Source organism: Netta rufina (genome assembly GCF_964035555.1).
Source record: "Netta rufina genome assembly, chromosome: 3".
Lineage (NCBI taxonomy): Eukaryota > Metazoa > Chordata > Aves > Anseriformes > Anatidae > Netta > Netta rufina.
The window spans coordinates 24520589-24539143 of record NC_140125.1 but is presented as its reverse complement, the minus strand read 5'-3'; the positions used below and the strand labels follow the sequence as shown (position 1 = coordinate 24539143).

Genomic DNA, 18555 nt, shown 5'->3' with positions numbered 1-18555 from the left:
AGATGAAAAATAGTACATGAATAGATGCCACTGTTCATATTGTATATTGCATGGTATGCAGGAAAAGATTGCAGTAGATTAGGAATTAAGGAAATAGTGAAAAACAGGGGTAAGTTGGTATTTTTAATGGACCATCTATTTGTGTGTAATATTTTATAAGTTAATGAGTTTTGCTCTAGAAGATTGTTGTCTGTTGTTGAAATGTAATGACCTGAATTAGATCTTTGGGGGGAAAATAGTATGGTTATCCTTTAAATTTCAGGGATTCACCAAGACCTTGTTATTTTAAACCATATCATACAAAATAATGGAGTTTTCTACTGAATATGTGCACTCTGAGATTACTGCTCAAGTAATTTAAGCAGCATAATTTAATATTGTTTGTATATTAATTGGAAAATGTCCAACTTCACAGCCTTTTAATAGCTAAGACGTATGATGTCAGTTTTACAAAAAGTTAAGGAGTACGATATCTCTGATCCTTTCAGAAACGCTCTCAAAGCTCAAGAGTAAAGTAAGTTGCATTTCTGTGTCTCCTCCATCTTAATCAGTAATTGAGGACTTCTTACCTAAGGGAGAGATTGATTAAAAAATATATATATACGGTATCTTGCTGAATAGATGTAAATTTTAAGGCATGTGTTTGCTCAGACTTGTATTCCAAACAGTTCTGGAAGCTGTTCTTTGTTTTTAATGTCACCAAGTAGGAGCCAAAATGCAGTGTGTTCATAGACTATTGCTTTTGTAGAGCTATCCGTTCTTAATATCTCACTTTAAGTTGGAGACTGATTAGCAGCTGTTGAGACCTGTTATGGTTTATTTAATGTCAGTGCAATTATATGAAATGATGCTGTTGATGAGCTTACAGCACACGTGTCTGATTGTCAAGTGTAAGGCTATTTGGAACTGGTGTGCAGGAGAGAGGTGGAGGATTATAAAGTGGGGTGTGACTGGCTTTAATTGATACCTTCTTCTGACCTCCTTTATTTTGGTTGCTTTTTTTGCTACATTCTCTTCCTGTTCCCGGGTGTGTTACAGTCCAGACTTGGTGGCTATATTTGGAGGTGATGCAGAAATAATACAGGTTGGAACAAAATAATACATTTTATGCTGAGAAGACTTAAAGTTGTAATTCACGACAATTTGGATTTTCATAGGTTTGTGTCTTAAATGTCAGGCTTTTTTGAGACTTAGTCTTCCTTTATGTCTGGTACTCTGCTTTCCCATCCAGTTGCTTGTAAGTCATTCATCACAGTCATTCCTTGCAAAAATGATCTCTTGCTTTAGCTCATGTGCCCTTGGTCATCCGTTTGCCCTTGGTGCACCCGATCTAACTGCCTCATTTGGTGGCTCCATAACTGCAAACTTTATTTTCTAAGCTGTAGCTGAGTCAGCTGAAATTTGTGGTGTGACTTTAAAAGGAACTGCTTTGCTAGATGTACAGCACATCCCTGGTGCCTTGCAAGAGTGCTGCAGTACTGGGATGCTTCTACGGTGTAAAGTCTTTCAGTACTTAGAAACGGTGAATACATCTCGGGGGGAGGGAGTATACTGGAGGGATCCTTGGTTTAGAATTTAAACCCTTATTTTAGAATTTAAAGTCAGGTCCCTGATTAAAAGTTCTCAGCCTTCTCTGGGCATTCCTAAAACTCAGTCCTTAGAAAGAATGAAAAACCATAATCCAAGACTATATGGAATTGTCAGGTATTTCAGCATTTGCCTCGATGCTGTTTTTGAAATAAAGTGTAAGGTCTGAATGAGGTTTGTCTTCCCCTTGTTTTAGTGTGTCTTTAGTGTCTTTAGTGTCTTCAGTCTGCTCTGTAGAACCACAGAATGGCTGAGGTTGGAAGGGACCTCTGGAGGTCATCTGGTCCAACCCTTGCCAAAAGCAGGTTGCCCAGGACCATGTCCAGGCAGCTTTTGAGGATCCCCAAGGAGGGAGACTCCAGAAACTCTCTGGGTGACCTGTGCCAGTGCTCTGTCACCTGCACAGTCAATAAGTGTTTCCTGATGTTTGGATGGAAACCCTTCTGTTCCAGTCTACCCCCATTGCCTCTTGTCATGCCAGGTGCGACCTCACCACTGCTGAGTACGTGCCTTACTTATGCCTACCTTGAAACTGAGTTTGATTTTTACCTTTTGCATGTTGTTTTTATTATTTTTTTCTTTCCATATTCCTGGGTTTTTGTTTGCAACTGTTTTAACATCTTCAGTTTCAGGGAGCAACAAATGACCACTTTACTCTAGCTTGATGTAAGGTACAGGATTCAAACTTCCAAACAAGGTGTCACAAGAGTTGTCTTTTTATTTTTTCTCTTTTGTTGCTGCACAACAATCAAACAGGAATATAAACTAGCTGGTAGGGTGGTTAGTGGATGCTTTATTTTAACCCTTCCAAGGGGAAGGATGAGTTACTAAATCCTTTCCCTAGATGTAGCCAGTCTGAAGCAGACTACCCCTGGCTGGAGTCCTCACGGAAATGTGGATAGTGGAGGAGAGGAGGCATGGAGATAGATGTCACTGCCACTTGGGTGAGAGAGGAGGGGCACAACTGCTTGGTGGACTTCCAAATGGTCTCAGAGTTGTCCCTGGAGCTAGGGGGAAATGGAAGGAGGTAACTGCAAAAGTCTCATCCATTTTGTGTTCTTTTTAGTTACTTCAGACTTCTCAGAATTTGGGGCATGTTTTTAGGGAATTTGCACAGAGTGGTGTTTCCCTCTCACCCCCAATCCCAAGAACACACCTGGTAGATTTACTGCAGGTACCACCAAGTCTCAAAAATGGCCTCCACACAGCAGGTTTGAGCACTCGTGGCCTAATGTGTTAGTAATTATCTTGAGCATTGTGGATGGAAATCACAACTCGTGATCCTTCCTGTGTAGCTGTCTGTGCCGGCAAATCCTAAGGATTAACGGCTGGAGATAAACAGGCACACTGGAGAGCGAACAGCCCTGCTAGGGTCAAATTAGGTCTGCTTTGTGTGTAATGCCATGCTTCTGTATAATTTTTTAATTCTCATCCATAAGCTCTTCTTTTAAAGCCAACAAATCTTACTGCTGACACACCACCTGTGCCGTTAAGCGTTGTTGTGAGTATAAGATTATCTAGCGTTAAATGTGAAGCGTTTGTGTTTTGCGTTCCTACGTAATCCTGCTCTAAAGCTATTTGAGAGCCTATTTTTTATTTTATACTTCTCTGCCCCAGTTTCTGTGATTAAATGGCTTTTTTACCTGGTTGCATACGACATCTCTTGCCGTCAGCCTTGAGAAATACTAAATCTAAAAAAACACAAGTGTTTGGTGCTGAAAGACCAAAGCAGAATATCGGAGGTGCTATTTGGAAAGCTTTGTCTCCTAATTTAGGTCAGTACATCAGCATGTTGCACAGTAAACAGCACAACAGTTGTGCCTGTCTTCCCAGAGTAATAATAGGCATGTGGTAAGCTGATCCTACCAGCATGCCTGTGGTGTGTTTCTGGCCCACACAAAGCATACCAGGGAGGGAGTAGCAGCAAACAAACCTCTGAACTGAGGCATGTGGGTGAGCAGCCGTGGTCCTGGGGGCAGGTGGAGTGCAGGGGATGCTCCCCTCTGACTGAACAGCAGCCCTCAGTCCAGCTGAAATCGGCGTGTCCCACTCTGTCGGCCTTCCTGCCCTCCTCGGGATTCGCTGGGTCAGCAAAACAACAAAATTTTTGCTACCTTTGCTTTTTTTTTCTTTCCACATTCTCTCTACTCATTCCTCCTCTTACAAGCTCCGAGATGTTCTTACTACTTTTTGCTATAACGCAACAAGGAAATGGTTGAGGGGTCTGAATGGTTTCCAAAGGATTAGGGGCAGTTTTGAGCTCTTCTTCTGCAGGCTTTTTGCTTTTTGTGAATATTTGTAGAAGGTCTTTAGGAATTTATCAGAAAGCATTGTCTTGGGGAGCTGTGTAAAATCAGAGATCAGAAACTGTGTATGCTGTTGATGCTGAATCTGGTGCAGTCCCAAGGCCTGAAACGCTCTTCTGAAGTGTTTGTGCTGCCAAAAGTGGGACAAATGTTTGTGCTCTGTATAATAACACACATTTGAGTGTGGAAATGTTTTCATAGAAGTTCTTTAAAACAATAAAGGTGGCTTCTCTCATAGGAGTGGAGGGGGTCTTGGCATTTGAAAGACCACTGCTTTGGAGGCTTGAGAGATGTTTGCATTTCTAAGCTGGTGGAGTCACTGAGGGGAGCTTCATAAAACTGTGAAGACAATGGGCTAAATTCCACTTTTCATCAAAAATGACTTGTTCTAGAGTATTCCCACAAAATCACAGCATAACTGCTTGTAGCAATGACTTCTTCTTTAAACTTAGAAGAACGTTTTATGCATCTCTCTTGCCTTGTTTGAATCAGACTCTTTTTTTGACCTTTGAACCATCGTTCATGAAGATGTAGGCCCCTTCTACCCTCTAGAAAAATGAGGAGACACAAAGATTCTCTAACGTTATATTTGTGCCTTTTTCTGGCATAGACAGGTTTTCCATCTGTGTGGAAAAGGCTGAATTGTGTAGCCTTTTGATAAGGTTTCTCTTGCTTGAAATTTGTAGTGGAGTAATTGCTTTCTGGAGACATTTAGCTGATTTTTATGATGCTGGGAGTTACATGATGAGCTGGCACTTGATCCTGATGTTCAGAATAGATTTCAGAAGAAAATTGATGTTCATTTTTAGCTAGCAGCTCAACTTTGGATGTTTAATATTAATAGCATACAGCAAGGTAACTGGTGATCAATATGTTTTATCAAAGATTAAATAAGGAAACTAGTTCTTAAAATGTGTGTCTTCTAGTTGTGTCAGGAAAGACATGAGCAAGAATAACACCTAGCTGTGTGGTGTGTTTATACAGAATAACAACCCAAGATAAAGGATCCATCTACAGCAGTGAAGAGAAAGCCAAGTAAAATAGCACTGCTTTCCTCTTAGTGGCACCTGGGGGGAACACCTTGTGTTCATAGAATTGTTTTGGTTGTTTTGGTTGGAAAAGACCTCTCATCAAGTCCAACCGTTAACCTAGCACTGTCAAGTCTACCACTAAGTCATGTCCCTAAGCAGGGCAAGTCAGCTTGTGTTTCTGAGAAACTTTTTAATGCCAAGTGTTATGGAAGTGCAAATTGATGCCAATTCCTTTTTGGAAGGTCCAGTCATCTTCCACGGATGTCACTTCCCTTGTTTTTCACAATAAAGAAAATTTCTGAACTCTAGGTGTCTGTCGCGTCAAATGGATGTGTAGTATTTAAGTATGGTAAGGTAGAAGAAATATGATAACATTACCTTAAAAGAAAAGGAAGGAGCAGGAGGTCCAGTTAAACAAACAAACAAAAAATACTTCAGTAACATAATTGAAGTGTGCAGAGGATTACTTCTAACATCTCACTGGCTTGTACCTGAAAAAGAAATCTGGGTTTGTTTTGAAATTCAATATGCACAGTAGTTCATGATGAATGGTACTATTATGTTGAAAATAATGCAATTAATGAAAATTGTGCCCTCGATATGCTGCCTGGTTTTGTGTTCTAAATTAATGTATGCTGTTGTCTTTGTCTTTTCCAGATGTTTCTGACAGTATACCTCAGCAACAATGAACAACACTTCACAGAGGTGCCAGTCACCCCAGAGACAACATGCCGAGATGTGGTGGAGCTGTGCAAGGAGCCTGGTGAAAGCGAGTGCCACCTGGCTGAAGTGTGGTGTGGCTCAGGTAGGTTAAACTCCTGCTTTGTCACCTGCTGGGCATTCACTGCTGCTGTCGTCGTAGGGTACAGAAACCTGAAAGACATGGTTCTGTCCCAGAGAGTGTCTGCCTTACATTTTTGTTAATCTCTTTCATCAAACTGGTGTATAATAACACATCTACAGGAAGGTACACACATACAAAAAATGATTGAAAATAAAAGAAGCAGAGCCAAGCATGTGGATGTTCTTTTACATGGGCAGCTAGCTCTTCTCCAACTCAAATGAGTCTGTGAAGGGTGTAGGGGAATTGTTTTTCATTTATTCTTCTCCCCAGTGGTATAATCAAAGTGGGTTGTGTGGGCTTTTTGGAGTGATAAATATTGTTAGTTCTATGGAATAGACGGTCTTCTAAATTCCATAGACATTTTCAATTGCTTTGGCAAAGGAAAACTTCCTTTTTCAGATATTGACTTTGTTGTTCATGATGGCATTAATTGATTCTGGGAGGGAAGGAGTGTTATCAGAAGCAGCTGCAGTTATACGAAGTATGAAATACTTTCTAAAGAAGATACATAGCAGATAGGAGGGATGAGATGAGGACAGGTCAGTAAAGTAGTTTGTCTGTTGAGCTGGTGGAAGAGGATTTTATGTTTGTGGTTGGTTTTCTTCCCTCCCTCCTGCCCCACTCTTTTTCTGTGTTCTTGCTGATTTTTGTTTTGGAAATTCAGGTCTCCATAACTTGTAGTGCTTTGTTGGGACTGAAGAACATGTCAACAAGCAACTCAAAAGCTGAAGTAGGGCTAACTTGTCTGGCTTAAATAGCAAGGGACTCTTATCTCTTGTCTCCATGGTACTCATTAGATCCTGGTAGCTGCACAGAGGTGTAGAAAAGATGAATCACTGTCAGGATTTTTAAGTCGTGAAAAATTATGTTATTTGATCCAGCTATTTTGAGATGCTTTAAAAAAATTATAAAATAATTAGACGATAAGGACAAATGTTCCTGTCTCTCTGCTGTTGTCTCAGGCCTATACCTCTTTAAAGAAGTCTTTGGTGAGATGGATAATTTGCATGAGATACTCGAGTCTGGTCTCTTGATTTTTAGTCGTTTCTGGTGCAGATGTAATGTTTTTGATACTTCTAAGTTTTAAAAAATACAATAGATTTTTTTTCCTTCTTAAAAAGACGTGAAGAAAAGAAAATATTTTTTTTCTGTATAAATGATAGTAAAATAAAACCACAACCCAATGTGGAAAGAGACATTTTAGGAAGGTGGTTTTACTGTATATCTCTGTCCAGGTCTGTCTAAATCAACGCAGTTTCAAATTCTACAATGGAAGACAAGTAAAATAAAGGTTTAGGTGTACATGTATATATGTGTAGTTTCATACTCTGAAATTATGGTTAGTCTTAGCTCCATGCTCTATTATAGAGCAGAAGTTGTGATGGAAAAGAGTAAATGTCCTCCAAAACCAAAGTATCCCCCAAAACCTCCCTACCAAAGTCGGACTTCTACTGAACTGTGAGCAGTTTCTCACTTTTTTTCCCATACCTGGCTTCTTGACCTGCTTTTGAGGTGCCTGTGAAGGATATGTCAAGGACAGCCTGTTTACAGTTACACAATCAAGTTGTCAGCCTCTCTGGTACTTGAGGAGATAGAAGAAAATAGAATGGAATACAGAAACAAAGTGAAGTAGAATTTTTTTTTTTCGGAGATTAGCAAAATTTCTTTTCTTTGCAAAGCCTATTCTCATTATGTTATTTGGTTATTATTGGTTACTGGCAGTTTATTGTCACAAGACCAAAAAAAAACCAAACAATAAAGTATTGTTTGTTTATACAATAAAAATATTGGCACTCCTTTTAGAAATCAAATTACTCCTGTTCCCTTCACTGGTCCTGTCATATCGTCTAATTATATACTTCTTTATATGGACACCGGTGCATGTATGTGTGCATGCAACACCGTCCAGTTTCAGATTATACTTGGTAACAAATGCAGTAGTTTCAAATCATGTGCCATCAAGACTTGACTACTGGCTGGAGCATATGTGTATTTCTAATAAAAAATGTCCTTTCTTAAACATCTGCGTAACATTCACCAGCAATCATTTGCAGACTGTATTTTAATTTATATTTTGGATTTATTTTGTTGGAAAAAAAAATGCTCTCAACTTTACCTTATTTTGCTTTAGGTGTCAGCAAAATTCACTGTCTCATTTTGCCAAGATGGTATTGTGGCTTCTATTACACTGAACAAGTTAAACTTAATTTTAAAATAAACATGGCACATGCCAGCCATCCTTATGAGGTAGAAACGGAAGATGTATGCTGAAAAATGAGTGCTTGGACTTCAATTACTAACATTGTTCTGAGGTAGCTTGTCCCTCCCTCCTGATGCATGCTGAGGAATTTTAGCTTCTGTTGTCAGACAGTATTAAACATAGTTTGAAACATTGCTGAAAGCTAGCTTGAGGCACTCAGTTTGCTGAATGAGGGCAAGTTTACTGCTCTCCCTGTCCTCCCAGTTTTGCTTGAAATTTGATGAGTATCAGCAAGCTTTCTTGATCTTTCTATTATCATCAGAATTCTGTTAGATGACTATCTTGACCACAGAAAGCAGCCAAAAGTGTGTCTCTATATGTAAAGGCTTTTGTCTTTTTTTTGTTGTTGTTGTTTTGTTTCCCCTCCAAAGGGGCAGGGTATAAAAACTGAGGTTTGATAATTTCTTTTCTTCTTGAACTTTTCAAATGTAGTTTTGTTTGGTATTTGGAAATCTCATTGACCTTCCTTTGAAGTCACTGAGTGGTATTGACAGAATCCTTGGGTAAAGGGCATCTCCCTTGATGATAGAGTTTCAGCTGAAGTATTGCCTAGCTGCTAGAAAGCTATTTCATAAGCCTGTTGTATATTCTTTAAGATGGAAATCTGACAGTCACACTGTTTTGTTTTTTTTTTTTCTTCTCAGAGGGGGGAATTAAGGTTTAGCAGATGAAGAGCTTTTTTAGCTGTCTAGACAAGTAACTGCCAAGAGATTGCTTCTTCTGTAACAGTGACCTACTTGCTTATTCTGTAAAGCTAATCTCTTTTGACAGTGACTCCAGAAATTTTCCTTCCTAGATTGCTTGAGCACAGCTGCAGCACTTTTATTTCATTTAAAGAAACCCTTTTATGTTGAAAAAAGCTCTTCACATGCTGCAAACGTGTTAGTAGCTCCTCTTCTTATGAAAGTGAAAATATTTATTCTTAACATGAACAATTTTGTCCGTGAAATGATTATTCTTTATTAAGGTAGATGCTTTGAAAGGCTCTCTACTGAATATGAATGAACTCTACTCTGATTTCTTCTTTTTCTTATTCCCTTGCCTAAGTAATGAAAGGAAATATCCAACAAAACCATTGTCAGAACAAATGGAACTAGTGGTATTTAATTTCAGTCTTTGTCTGCTTGCCTTGTTTCTCTGAATGTCTCTTGTCCATCTGGTATCCCATGCAAATGGATCTAACCTGATCACGAGCCTCTCAGATACTGACAATATCCTGACTACATAAAGTTGACCTCTATAACATATTAGTCAACTGCATAGCTGCAATCACTTTTAAAATAGGCATAAAAACATATGTTAAAATGTTTAGAAGAACAAAAGCAATTGCCTTTATGTAAATATTTGAAGGACAGTAAGTAATTTAATTATATCCTGCCTGTGAATGCTCAGCTATGAAGTGTGTAAAAATTGAAAGAACAGTGATACAGAAAAGGAGTGTCAGTAAATGAAGGCCATTGGCTTAGGCTCCCATTGGATTTTTGTGATATTAAAAGGCAAAGAGTAAAGCTTAAAAATTAAGGTGGGACTGAATCCTGAACTTGGGAACAAGAGCAAGAAAAGCAATTCAGTGGAACTCATGCATGTAACTTTAAGAAACTTTATCTCAACTGTCTGAAAAGAATAGCTGGTTCTTACCTGAGTCACTGTGTTGTCTCACAAAGCAAATTGGCACCTGTAGGAACTGGGGTGAAGAGCCCTTGAAGAGGAATGATGGAGCAGTAAGTTTGAGGTACCACAAAAGTAGGGCAACAGGTCCACCAGTTTTACTCCTGTGGTGGTGAGTGGGTACACTGATTTGCAAATACGAAACTAAGGCACTTGAGCCAATAGCTCTAAATTGCCTGTTTGTGTTCCCTTGGGCTGCAATGGTGCATCAGCTTTTCCTTCCTTTAGACTTCTGAAGGGCTCTATCTACTTTTCAAAAGTGTTGGTTCACCTTCAGAAGCAAGGGTGTGGTGCAGAGCCAAAGAAAAGTTAGAAATGCCTTGGATGAGGGCAAGGGTTGGGACCACACTGAACCTCAGTAATAACAGTGCTGGAATGAAAGATGATGGACAGATATTTTTGTTTTGTTACATGCCCTAGCTACATAGGGATGCAATAGTAAGCTGGCTTTTTATCTTTCAGAACGTCCTATAGCCGATAATGAACGGATGCTGGATATTTTGCAGCGCTTTGGGATGCAGAGAAGTGAGGTTCGTTTCTTTCTTCGACATGAGCGCTCTCCCTGCTGGGAATCAGGTATGTGTTGGTCTCAGCTGGTTCATTTGCTGAAGTAAAATTTCATTTCATTCCTCAAGGTTAAGGGAACACCATGAATATATTTTATGTTGGTGTTGCAACCCTTTCTGGTGTGACCTTTATTTTCTTATGAATAGGGAATGCTAGTAACAGAAAACTGCTCTTACTGTTTGCTCTCCTTTGGGTTCTTAGTCATTTTTGGTAAAGACTTCATCCTCTCTTGCCTGGTCTAGGCAATGTTATATATGAATGGAGAAGTTAGTAGCTTTTCTAGAGCTCAGAATTACCATAGCATCCAAAGGCATACTGTATTTAAATGTATTAGAGGCATACTGTGTTTAAATGTATTAGCCAGAGTTAAATATCTAGAGGTCTGTGATTAATCTCCTAAAAAAATGGAAATCTCTGCCGTTTAATTTAGTGACTACATTGTTTTCTGGTAATGTCATTTATTATGTGAGCTTAGTGTGTTTCACCTGGATAATATTTTACAGGGGGGATAAACTTAGCATAGTTATCAAAAAGTAGAGTTCTTTGGTGTTTCTCCCACAATCAAAACATTTGTATTAGTTTCAGGAATATAATTAAGCAAAATGGTTAGTCTCCAAGTTCTCTACAAACGTAATAACACTGCATTGTAAATCTTAAGTTTGAATCCTATAAAAAATAAGACATTTTGCTTTTCAAGGTTTTCCATATATCCCATATTAATCTATTCAGTAGAAGAATCCTTAAGACATTTACCTTTAAATCAATCTGTTGGGTTCTTCCTCCTCCACTTTTCCTTTTGGTCTTCAGTAATCTTCCCATGTTTCAGAAACATTTTATTTGTGTTAAGTGGCATTGTACCCAGCGTATTTTAAAATAGCTGAACATATCTTTGTTTGAAATGTGTAATGACGATGGAATGAGTTCATTAAAAGTTAAAGCTATGCCACTTCCATATAGTAGACATGCTATGGCACAGTTTAATTGTCAGGTTTTATTTTGTTTCAAGCTCAATGTGCTTAGTACTCTTAATATAAGTATTATAAGCATTTTATTGTCCATAACATAGCTAAGCACTATGTTTGAGGGGGACCAAATGAATAGTTAGGAGCTCTGCTGTACTTATTAGTCTTGCAGGGATTTGCTCAGCTAGGCAAAAAGCTAACAGAAGATGGCTTCATCCTGTAGTGCATGTATGTCCTACAGGGAAATTAGTGAGCTTAGTTTTAGGCATCAAAGCACGATTTGTATGTGATTTGATGGAAGCATGTAAGTAGGATTCTAGTTAAGTAGCATCTCTCCTGTCAGAATGACTGTCACAATGAAAACATTTTGTGATATTAAACTTTACACTATGTGCAAATAATTAACTACAGATTAAATGGTGCATATTTCATGTTATGTGACTGGTAACTGTTGTTCATGTTATTTTGTGAGACAGTTTAAAAAAAGAAACCAACACAACACCTGAACATCTAGATGCTTGGTTTTAAGACACTGGTCCAAATGCATCTCTCTGAATTAGCCATTTGCAATGTCATTTGCAGAAGGCAACCCAGTTTTGTGACAATGCTTTTCTAATGCAGACTTAGGAGGGGCCAGCTGCCTGTTGATCACAAGAGAAATATTGAAATAGCCTACCTTTGGTTAAGCTGTTCTTGTTTGTCTGTTTTTGAACAGCTTTATGGTTTAAAATAAATGTTGACATTGAACAGCAGCCCCTTCATAAAATATCATAGAATCATAGAATATCCTGAGTTGGAAGGGACCCCTAAGGATCATCAAGTCCAACTCTTGACACCGCACAGGTCTACCCAAAAGTTCAGACCATGTGCCTAAGTGCACAGTCCAATCTCTTCTTAAATTCAGACAGGCTCGGTGCAGTGACCACTTCCCTGGGGAGCCTGTTCCAGTGTGCAACCACCCTCTCTGTGAAGAACCCCCTCCTGACGTCCAGCCTAAATTTCCCCTGCCTCAGCTTAACCCCGTTCCTGTGGGTCCTGTCACTAGTGTTAATGGAGAAAAGGTCTCCTGCCTCTCGACACCCCCTTACGAGGAAGTTGTAGACTGTGATGAGGTCTCCCCTCAGCCTCCTCTTCTCCAGGCTGAACAGGCCCAGTGACCTCAGCCGTTCTTCGTACGTCTTCCCCTCCAGGCCTTTCACCATCTTCGTAGCCCTCCTCTGGACACTTTCCAACAGTTTCATGTCCTTTTTATACTGTGGTGCCCAGAACTGCACACAGTACTCGAAGTGAGGCCGCACCAGCGCAGAGTAGAGCGGGACAATCACCTCCCTTGACCTACTAGCGATGCCGTGCTTGATGCACCCCAGGACACGGTTGGCCCTCCTGGCTGCCAGGGCACGCTGCTGGCTCATATTCAACTTGCTGTCTACCATGACCCCCAGATCCCTCTTGTGTTAATATCTTGTGTTATCATTTAAACTTATCTTAGAGATAAGAACATGGGAAGAATAGTTCAGATTATAAACAAAGAATTATTGAGCCTTTTCTCCTTTTTTTTATATTTGAATGCTATGTTTAAAAGGATAAAAAAAATCCCAAAATGTCTTACTGTTTATGTTATCCTGAATTTCTATCTAGGGACTGGGCAGAGGTCTCAAGATCCATCCCTAAAAAGAAATGGTGTGAAAGTGCCTGGTGATCGAAGAATGGAGAATGGAGTAAGTGCTTGATGTAATGGACAGCACAGTAAAAACAGAGGCTTCCCTTCCTTTAAGATACTTGTGCAAACCCTACCCTGGAAACTAAGAGACGATTTCTAATGACTGCTCTAAAATAGACATGAAGCCTCTAACAGCTATCGCCCTTGTTTTCAGTTCTTAAGATCTCTCTGAGATCTGTTAGCTGCCAGATATGTGTTTGTATGAGTGATCTTAGAGCAGCAAATTCAGCACCACTTTCCCTCCTCTACTCCCATTCACATTTCTCTTCTTCAATTCACTGATCCTGTCCACATTCAGTTTGGTGTCAGAGAAATGGCCTGACATAGTTCAAGGTTTCAATTTGAAACCAGTTAGTGTTTTAGTGTCTGTCATTTGTTCTTGCTCTAGAAGATACAATTATGGCTATGTGATAGAATCTAGATTAAGAAAAGACATGAACAGATGACTAATGTAATAGTACTACCTTTGATTTCCCCACGTCCCCCATCCCCAATTTAAATTTTCCAGTTTCTTCAACTTAAGTAGAAGTGCTTTGAATTGCAATGGTGTACCTGTAACCACCAATCCATCCTGCCATGGGCTGGTCATTCTGGGCTCAGTCAGTCAAAGCTGAGTCATGCTGAGCTTAATTATAAATGGCTCTGAAACGCCACTTTGAAACGCTGCTGGTATTGTGCTGGAAATATTATTTTTTCAAGAATGTTAGCTTACGTGTGTTGCTGGATTGAGGCACGCATCTGTAAAGGCTTAAAAGTTGTTATTTCTTTAAAGTAGAAATATGCCATTTCTTTCTAATTATTCTATCGAATACTTGGTTGTTACTATTTTTAAAGACTTTAAACATAGTTTTCTGCAGTAGCTCCATTGAATTGCATGCTAGCCCAATTTGAGATTCTAGAATGCTCTGGATTTTCATTAACAGATCAGCGCTCCAAGGATGGATATGACACTGGCTGAACTTCAGGAAATGGCATCACGTCAGCAGCAACAAATTGAGGCTCAACAGCAAATGCTGGCTAACAAGGTGAGTTTGGAATAAGATTGTTTACAGCCAAGAACAAAGGCAGTAGGACTTGTATGAGGTAGAGGGAGGGTTAGAGATTTGTGTGTTGTTTTTTTTTTCCCACCTCTTTTAAACAGGTGTCTCCATTTCTTTGGCTCCCACTTTTTAAATTTGAAAGTCAATCTGTACAAATATCCCATAGTAAAAGATTAAAATAATACCAGTGATTGAAGTGACCCAATAGCTTACTAAAATGATGGAGCGTATAGCATTAATATTGCCACTCATCCTGGCGCCTCTGCCAGCCCTGTTTGTTCAGTGTGGTGACCAGCCATTCACCAGCTTGATCACTGAACAATGCTTTTGTTTCTGGGTATAATGCTGTCCTGTAATGATATCTCGCTTTTTACTGATAGAGTTCAGTGTGCCTGGTTTCCTGGGGCAACTGTCTGGAAAAGATGGTGTGCATGTGATAGAAATAACTAGGACAGTGATTTATAAAATGCTTGCTGAACAATAACAGAAAAGCTAATGATGGCACACGGGTTGCTCCTGAATTGTTTAGGGAAAAAAATATTTTGAACATATCTGCAGAATGGTAGCATGGATTTTGTATTTGGCTTTAGCATTTTTGCTGCACACTACTCTTGAAAATACCACTGTCAGTGCTGCTGTTGGCAGAGAATCTTTACACGCAAGCCCATCCTAAGGAACGTTTAACTATCTGGGTAGATGAGTTCCCAGGCCCTTCAGAATGTGCTTTGGTGGCAAAGAAGGCTGCTGGGGCTCCTGTCTCACTCCTTTTCCTCTCTTGGAAGCCCTGTCTCTCTTGGCTGATTCACTCAGGTGATGGTAATAGAACGTGGTCTTTGTAAGATGGCTCTGAAAGTAAGATAATCTTTGTAAGATAGCTCTGAGGTCTCTGTAATAACTCTGAAATTGTGGTCACTGTATATATAGAACCAGAAATACAAACGTTTTATACGCTTGGTGTAAAGGAAGTCATACAAAACATAAAAAATAATAAAAAAATAAAATAGTTAAGAGCTTGAGTATGATGGATGGCCACCCATCAGGTAGGTGTCTGTTGCCTGTGGTTGATAGCAAGCGGAGTGGCCTTATGGTTGTCCCACTGGAGAATTCTTCATTAATTTTTCATTCTTTTGTTCTAAAGGGAGGCTTTCCATTGCCACTTTCCTGCCTTCTGAAATCAGATGCAGTATTAAAAATAGATTCAGAAGGAAAAAGACACTTTCTTTTTAGACGTGGGCTGTAATATATTTTTTTTGACTCTTTTTCCTGTATGGGAAAATATAGCGTATACTGTATAAAGTGCAGATACTGCAGGTGCTGCCTGGTTTTCTCTGGAAAGCAAGCTTGCTTTTCTTTCTTTTTTAATCAAAATGCACAAGAACCCATGTTTCTAAATATGACTGGTATGTGTTTTGTTTTCTTTTTTTTCCCCCACAAATTAGTTTTTATATTTTCTTTTGGAGGAAATGTTCTAATGTTAGTAGCCGCTGAAAGTTGTGGCTGTTGGTCTTTGGCTGGATGCTTGGGAAAGTCTTAGTAATTCTCCTACTATTGGAATAACCTATAATCTCCAGAACTGACAGTCATACCTATCAGCCAGTAACTTAAAATACGGCTAGTACTTACAGGATCATCTACAGGTGATCTAGTGGTTTCTTTTAGCTCTGAACTATAGGCTTCTATATATATATATGGAGACTAATAGTGCACCACCCTACTCGTACACTCTTGGAGAGAAGAATCCTCTCCATTGAGATGATGTCTGTTGTGTAAGTGGAGCTAGGTCACTATAAAGGTTTTCCTATGTCTTGAATTCTATTTTGTGATGTTGGTGATTATTACCTGGAAATGATAAAATTTCAGAGCTTTGCTGTGCAGTCGTTCCCCAGCTAAAGGAAGTTCTAACTGAACTGGAAAAAGTAGAAAGAGTGAGACAAGTGATCAATAATTTATGGAATACCTTATATATATATATATATATACACAATATCTAAATGACTATAGGTCATGTTGGAAACTACTGAAATGTAGCATATGATAGAGAAGCGTAACGTACAGCATGGAGAAGGTAGAGAGGAAATAACCACTAGTTCTGGCAACTGAAGAAAAAGTGGTGATTAAATGAAACTCGAAAACATCATGGAACGTAAATGCTATTTTTTTTTTTCTTAGCTTAAAAGGATTTGAGCAATGTCATGGAAGAAAAATGTACTAAGGGCTGTTAGACATGGCTTTGTTTCAGGAGGCTCTCACATTACTGAATGGTGGTTCCTGGAGGATGGTATTGGGGCACATGTATAGGGGTATCAGGAGGTGCTTGCCCTGTTCTCACAGGCTCTCCTTGTCACTCTGGGAAGTCAGGATACTGGGCTGTAGCAACTGATGATCTGAGCTGCAATGGCAATTGTATACAAGTTTTGACACTGTTGCTGTCAATACCTTACCATAATTTCTTTTTAAAAATAAGTAAGTAAATAAATTCCTTATCTCGTCTATAGGAACAGCGTCTGAAATTCCTCAAACAGCAAGATCAGCGACAGCAACAGCAAGCTGCTGAACAGGAAAAACTTAAGCGATTAAAGGAAATTGCTGAGAATCAGGAAGCCAAACTTAAGAAAGTGAGAGCACTGAAAGGGCACGTGGAGCAAAAAAGACTCAGCAATGGAAAGTTAGGTGAGTTGGAGAAAGTAGGCTATGATTTTTCATGGAGCATGGCTCTTGGAAGTCTAAAATCTGTGGTGATTTCAGTGATTTAGATGAGGTATTTGCAGTATTCCAAGAAAAAATAATCTTTGTTTTCACATCTCACATTTACCAAGAGCACTCCTGAATGACCAAGAACAAAAAGTGTTCTCTTATCATATTTCGAAATATCCCATAAGTGCATTTCTAGCCTGTTTTGAGCCTAGTGTTTCTGCTCTTTAATTTCAGTGTAGGTTGTTTCCTTACTTGAATATGTTTGTGTACCACAGTAACTTTTTCCACTCTTTATGTTAAAACTACACATATATTTAGACTACTATTTTCTTCTTGGCCTGAAAAAAAAAAGATGTGATTGGCATGTTACCTGTGTTGCCTCTTACGCAGGAGGTAACTTAATGACCAAAGTGGCTGTGTATTTTCTTTTCAGTTACAAAAATTAGACTGGTGTCTGTCTTTCTACAGTACTAGTTGGGTGATTGCAGTTCAGCAAGTTGATGCAGTATTAAATATTTTATTTCAGACTTCATGTCAACATACGTTCTTTTGCCTCTCTTTTCTTCCTACCTCTGTGTCTGTGTCATACAGAACTTGACATTTTCATGTGCACTGAAATGAAAATATACTGCTTTATTAGAGTAAAAAGATAAAAATGGTGTAGTGCTTTCCAGATAAAAACAAAAGATTTTCTGTGGGGAGAATGCATTATCTGTTTGATATTTATCTTGTTCGATACAACTCAGTTTGAAGGAAGAGCACCACATTGTAACACAAAAGACACGAGCTGAGATCTGAGAGCATGTGTGATCATGCTTCCCTGCACCATCCCAGAAGGTCTGGTCTTGGCACTTGCTTGAACAGCTACTGCTTTGGGTTTTGTTCTGAGATACAACAGTTTTGGACAGTAAGAACAGCTGATGACAGCTGTGTGTAGTAAACTCTAAAAAGGCTTTGTTTAATGTAACAGCTTGAGTGTTTTATCATTATGTCATTTGTCTTCCCTATGACTGAAATTCAGAGTTACAAGCATCATAAATATGCCTTGTGGCTGAGTGAGTGTCCTCTTGTGGAATCTGAGCATTACATAAATTTTAGCAACACCCCCCCAATGAGTACTTTAAGTAGCTGGGATTTCCATAATCTCGCTACCAAGTTTGCATGTGCAGCTCCCGCAAGGAAGAGCTGGTTTGCCAGAGGCCCTGGGCTTGCAGCAGCCGGCCACAGCCTTTGTGCCGCGCTGCTCCAGGGGACAGCAGGGCGCTCTCTGCCCCCGCCGTGCTGCTTGGGAAGCAGCCCACGCTCAGCTGTTTCTCAGGGCGACTATTGTGCTCTCTCGCCCTCTTCAGTGGAGGAGATTGAACAGATGAACAGCCTGTTCCAGCAAAAGCAGCGTGAGCTAGTGCTGGCCGTGTCAAAGGTAGAGGAACTCACCAGGCAGCTGGAGATGCTGAAGAACGGCCGGATTGATGGCTACCACGACAACCAGTCAGCCGTAGCCGAGCTCGACCGCCTGTACAAGGAGCTGCAGGTAACACAGGGCTTGTGGGTGACCCACAGCTTGAAGGGTGGAAAGTTGGTTAGGTCGCTTCTTGCCTTGCTGGGAAGAGATCCCAACGCTCTCACTCTGGGCAGAGCTGCGCAGTCGCCCAGGTGCTGCAGATGGAGGACTGGAGGCACTGTGCTCGAGGCAGGCAGGGGATGGGGTTTTCAGTCTGCACCTCTTCCCTGAGCACAGCTTGGAGACTACCCAGCATTTTCTCAGGGGATTAAAATCTCAGGAGTTTGCAAGCAAGGCTTGACTTTTTAGAATGGTTTTCCCTTTGTAGCTGTTTCCTGTTCTTCATCCTGAAAGTTAATTTAGTTAATTTGTTTT

General features: G+C 39.8%; 1 protein-coding gene across 1 annotated transcript in view; it reads left to right on the top strand.

The window, feature by feature from the left end:
* The window catches only part of TP53BP2 (tumor protein p53 binding protein 2), a 47458-nt gene that overhangs the window by 13819 nt on the left and 15084 nt on the right, over positions 1-18555 (top strand). Inside the window, exons 2-7 of the mRNA XM_084284719.1 lie at positions 5582-5729; positions 10159-10272; positions 12864-12943; positions 13869-13970; positions 16481-16655; positions 18029-18210. Of these exons, the coding sequence (XP_084140845.1) occupies positions 5582-5729; positions 10159-10272; positions 12864-12943; positions 13869-13970; positions 16481-16655; positions 18029-18210 (801 nt within the window). The remainder of the gene's footprint in view (positions 1-5581; positions 5730-10158; positions 10273-12863; positions 12944-13868; positions 13971-16480; positions 16656-18028; positions 18211-18555) is intronic.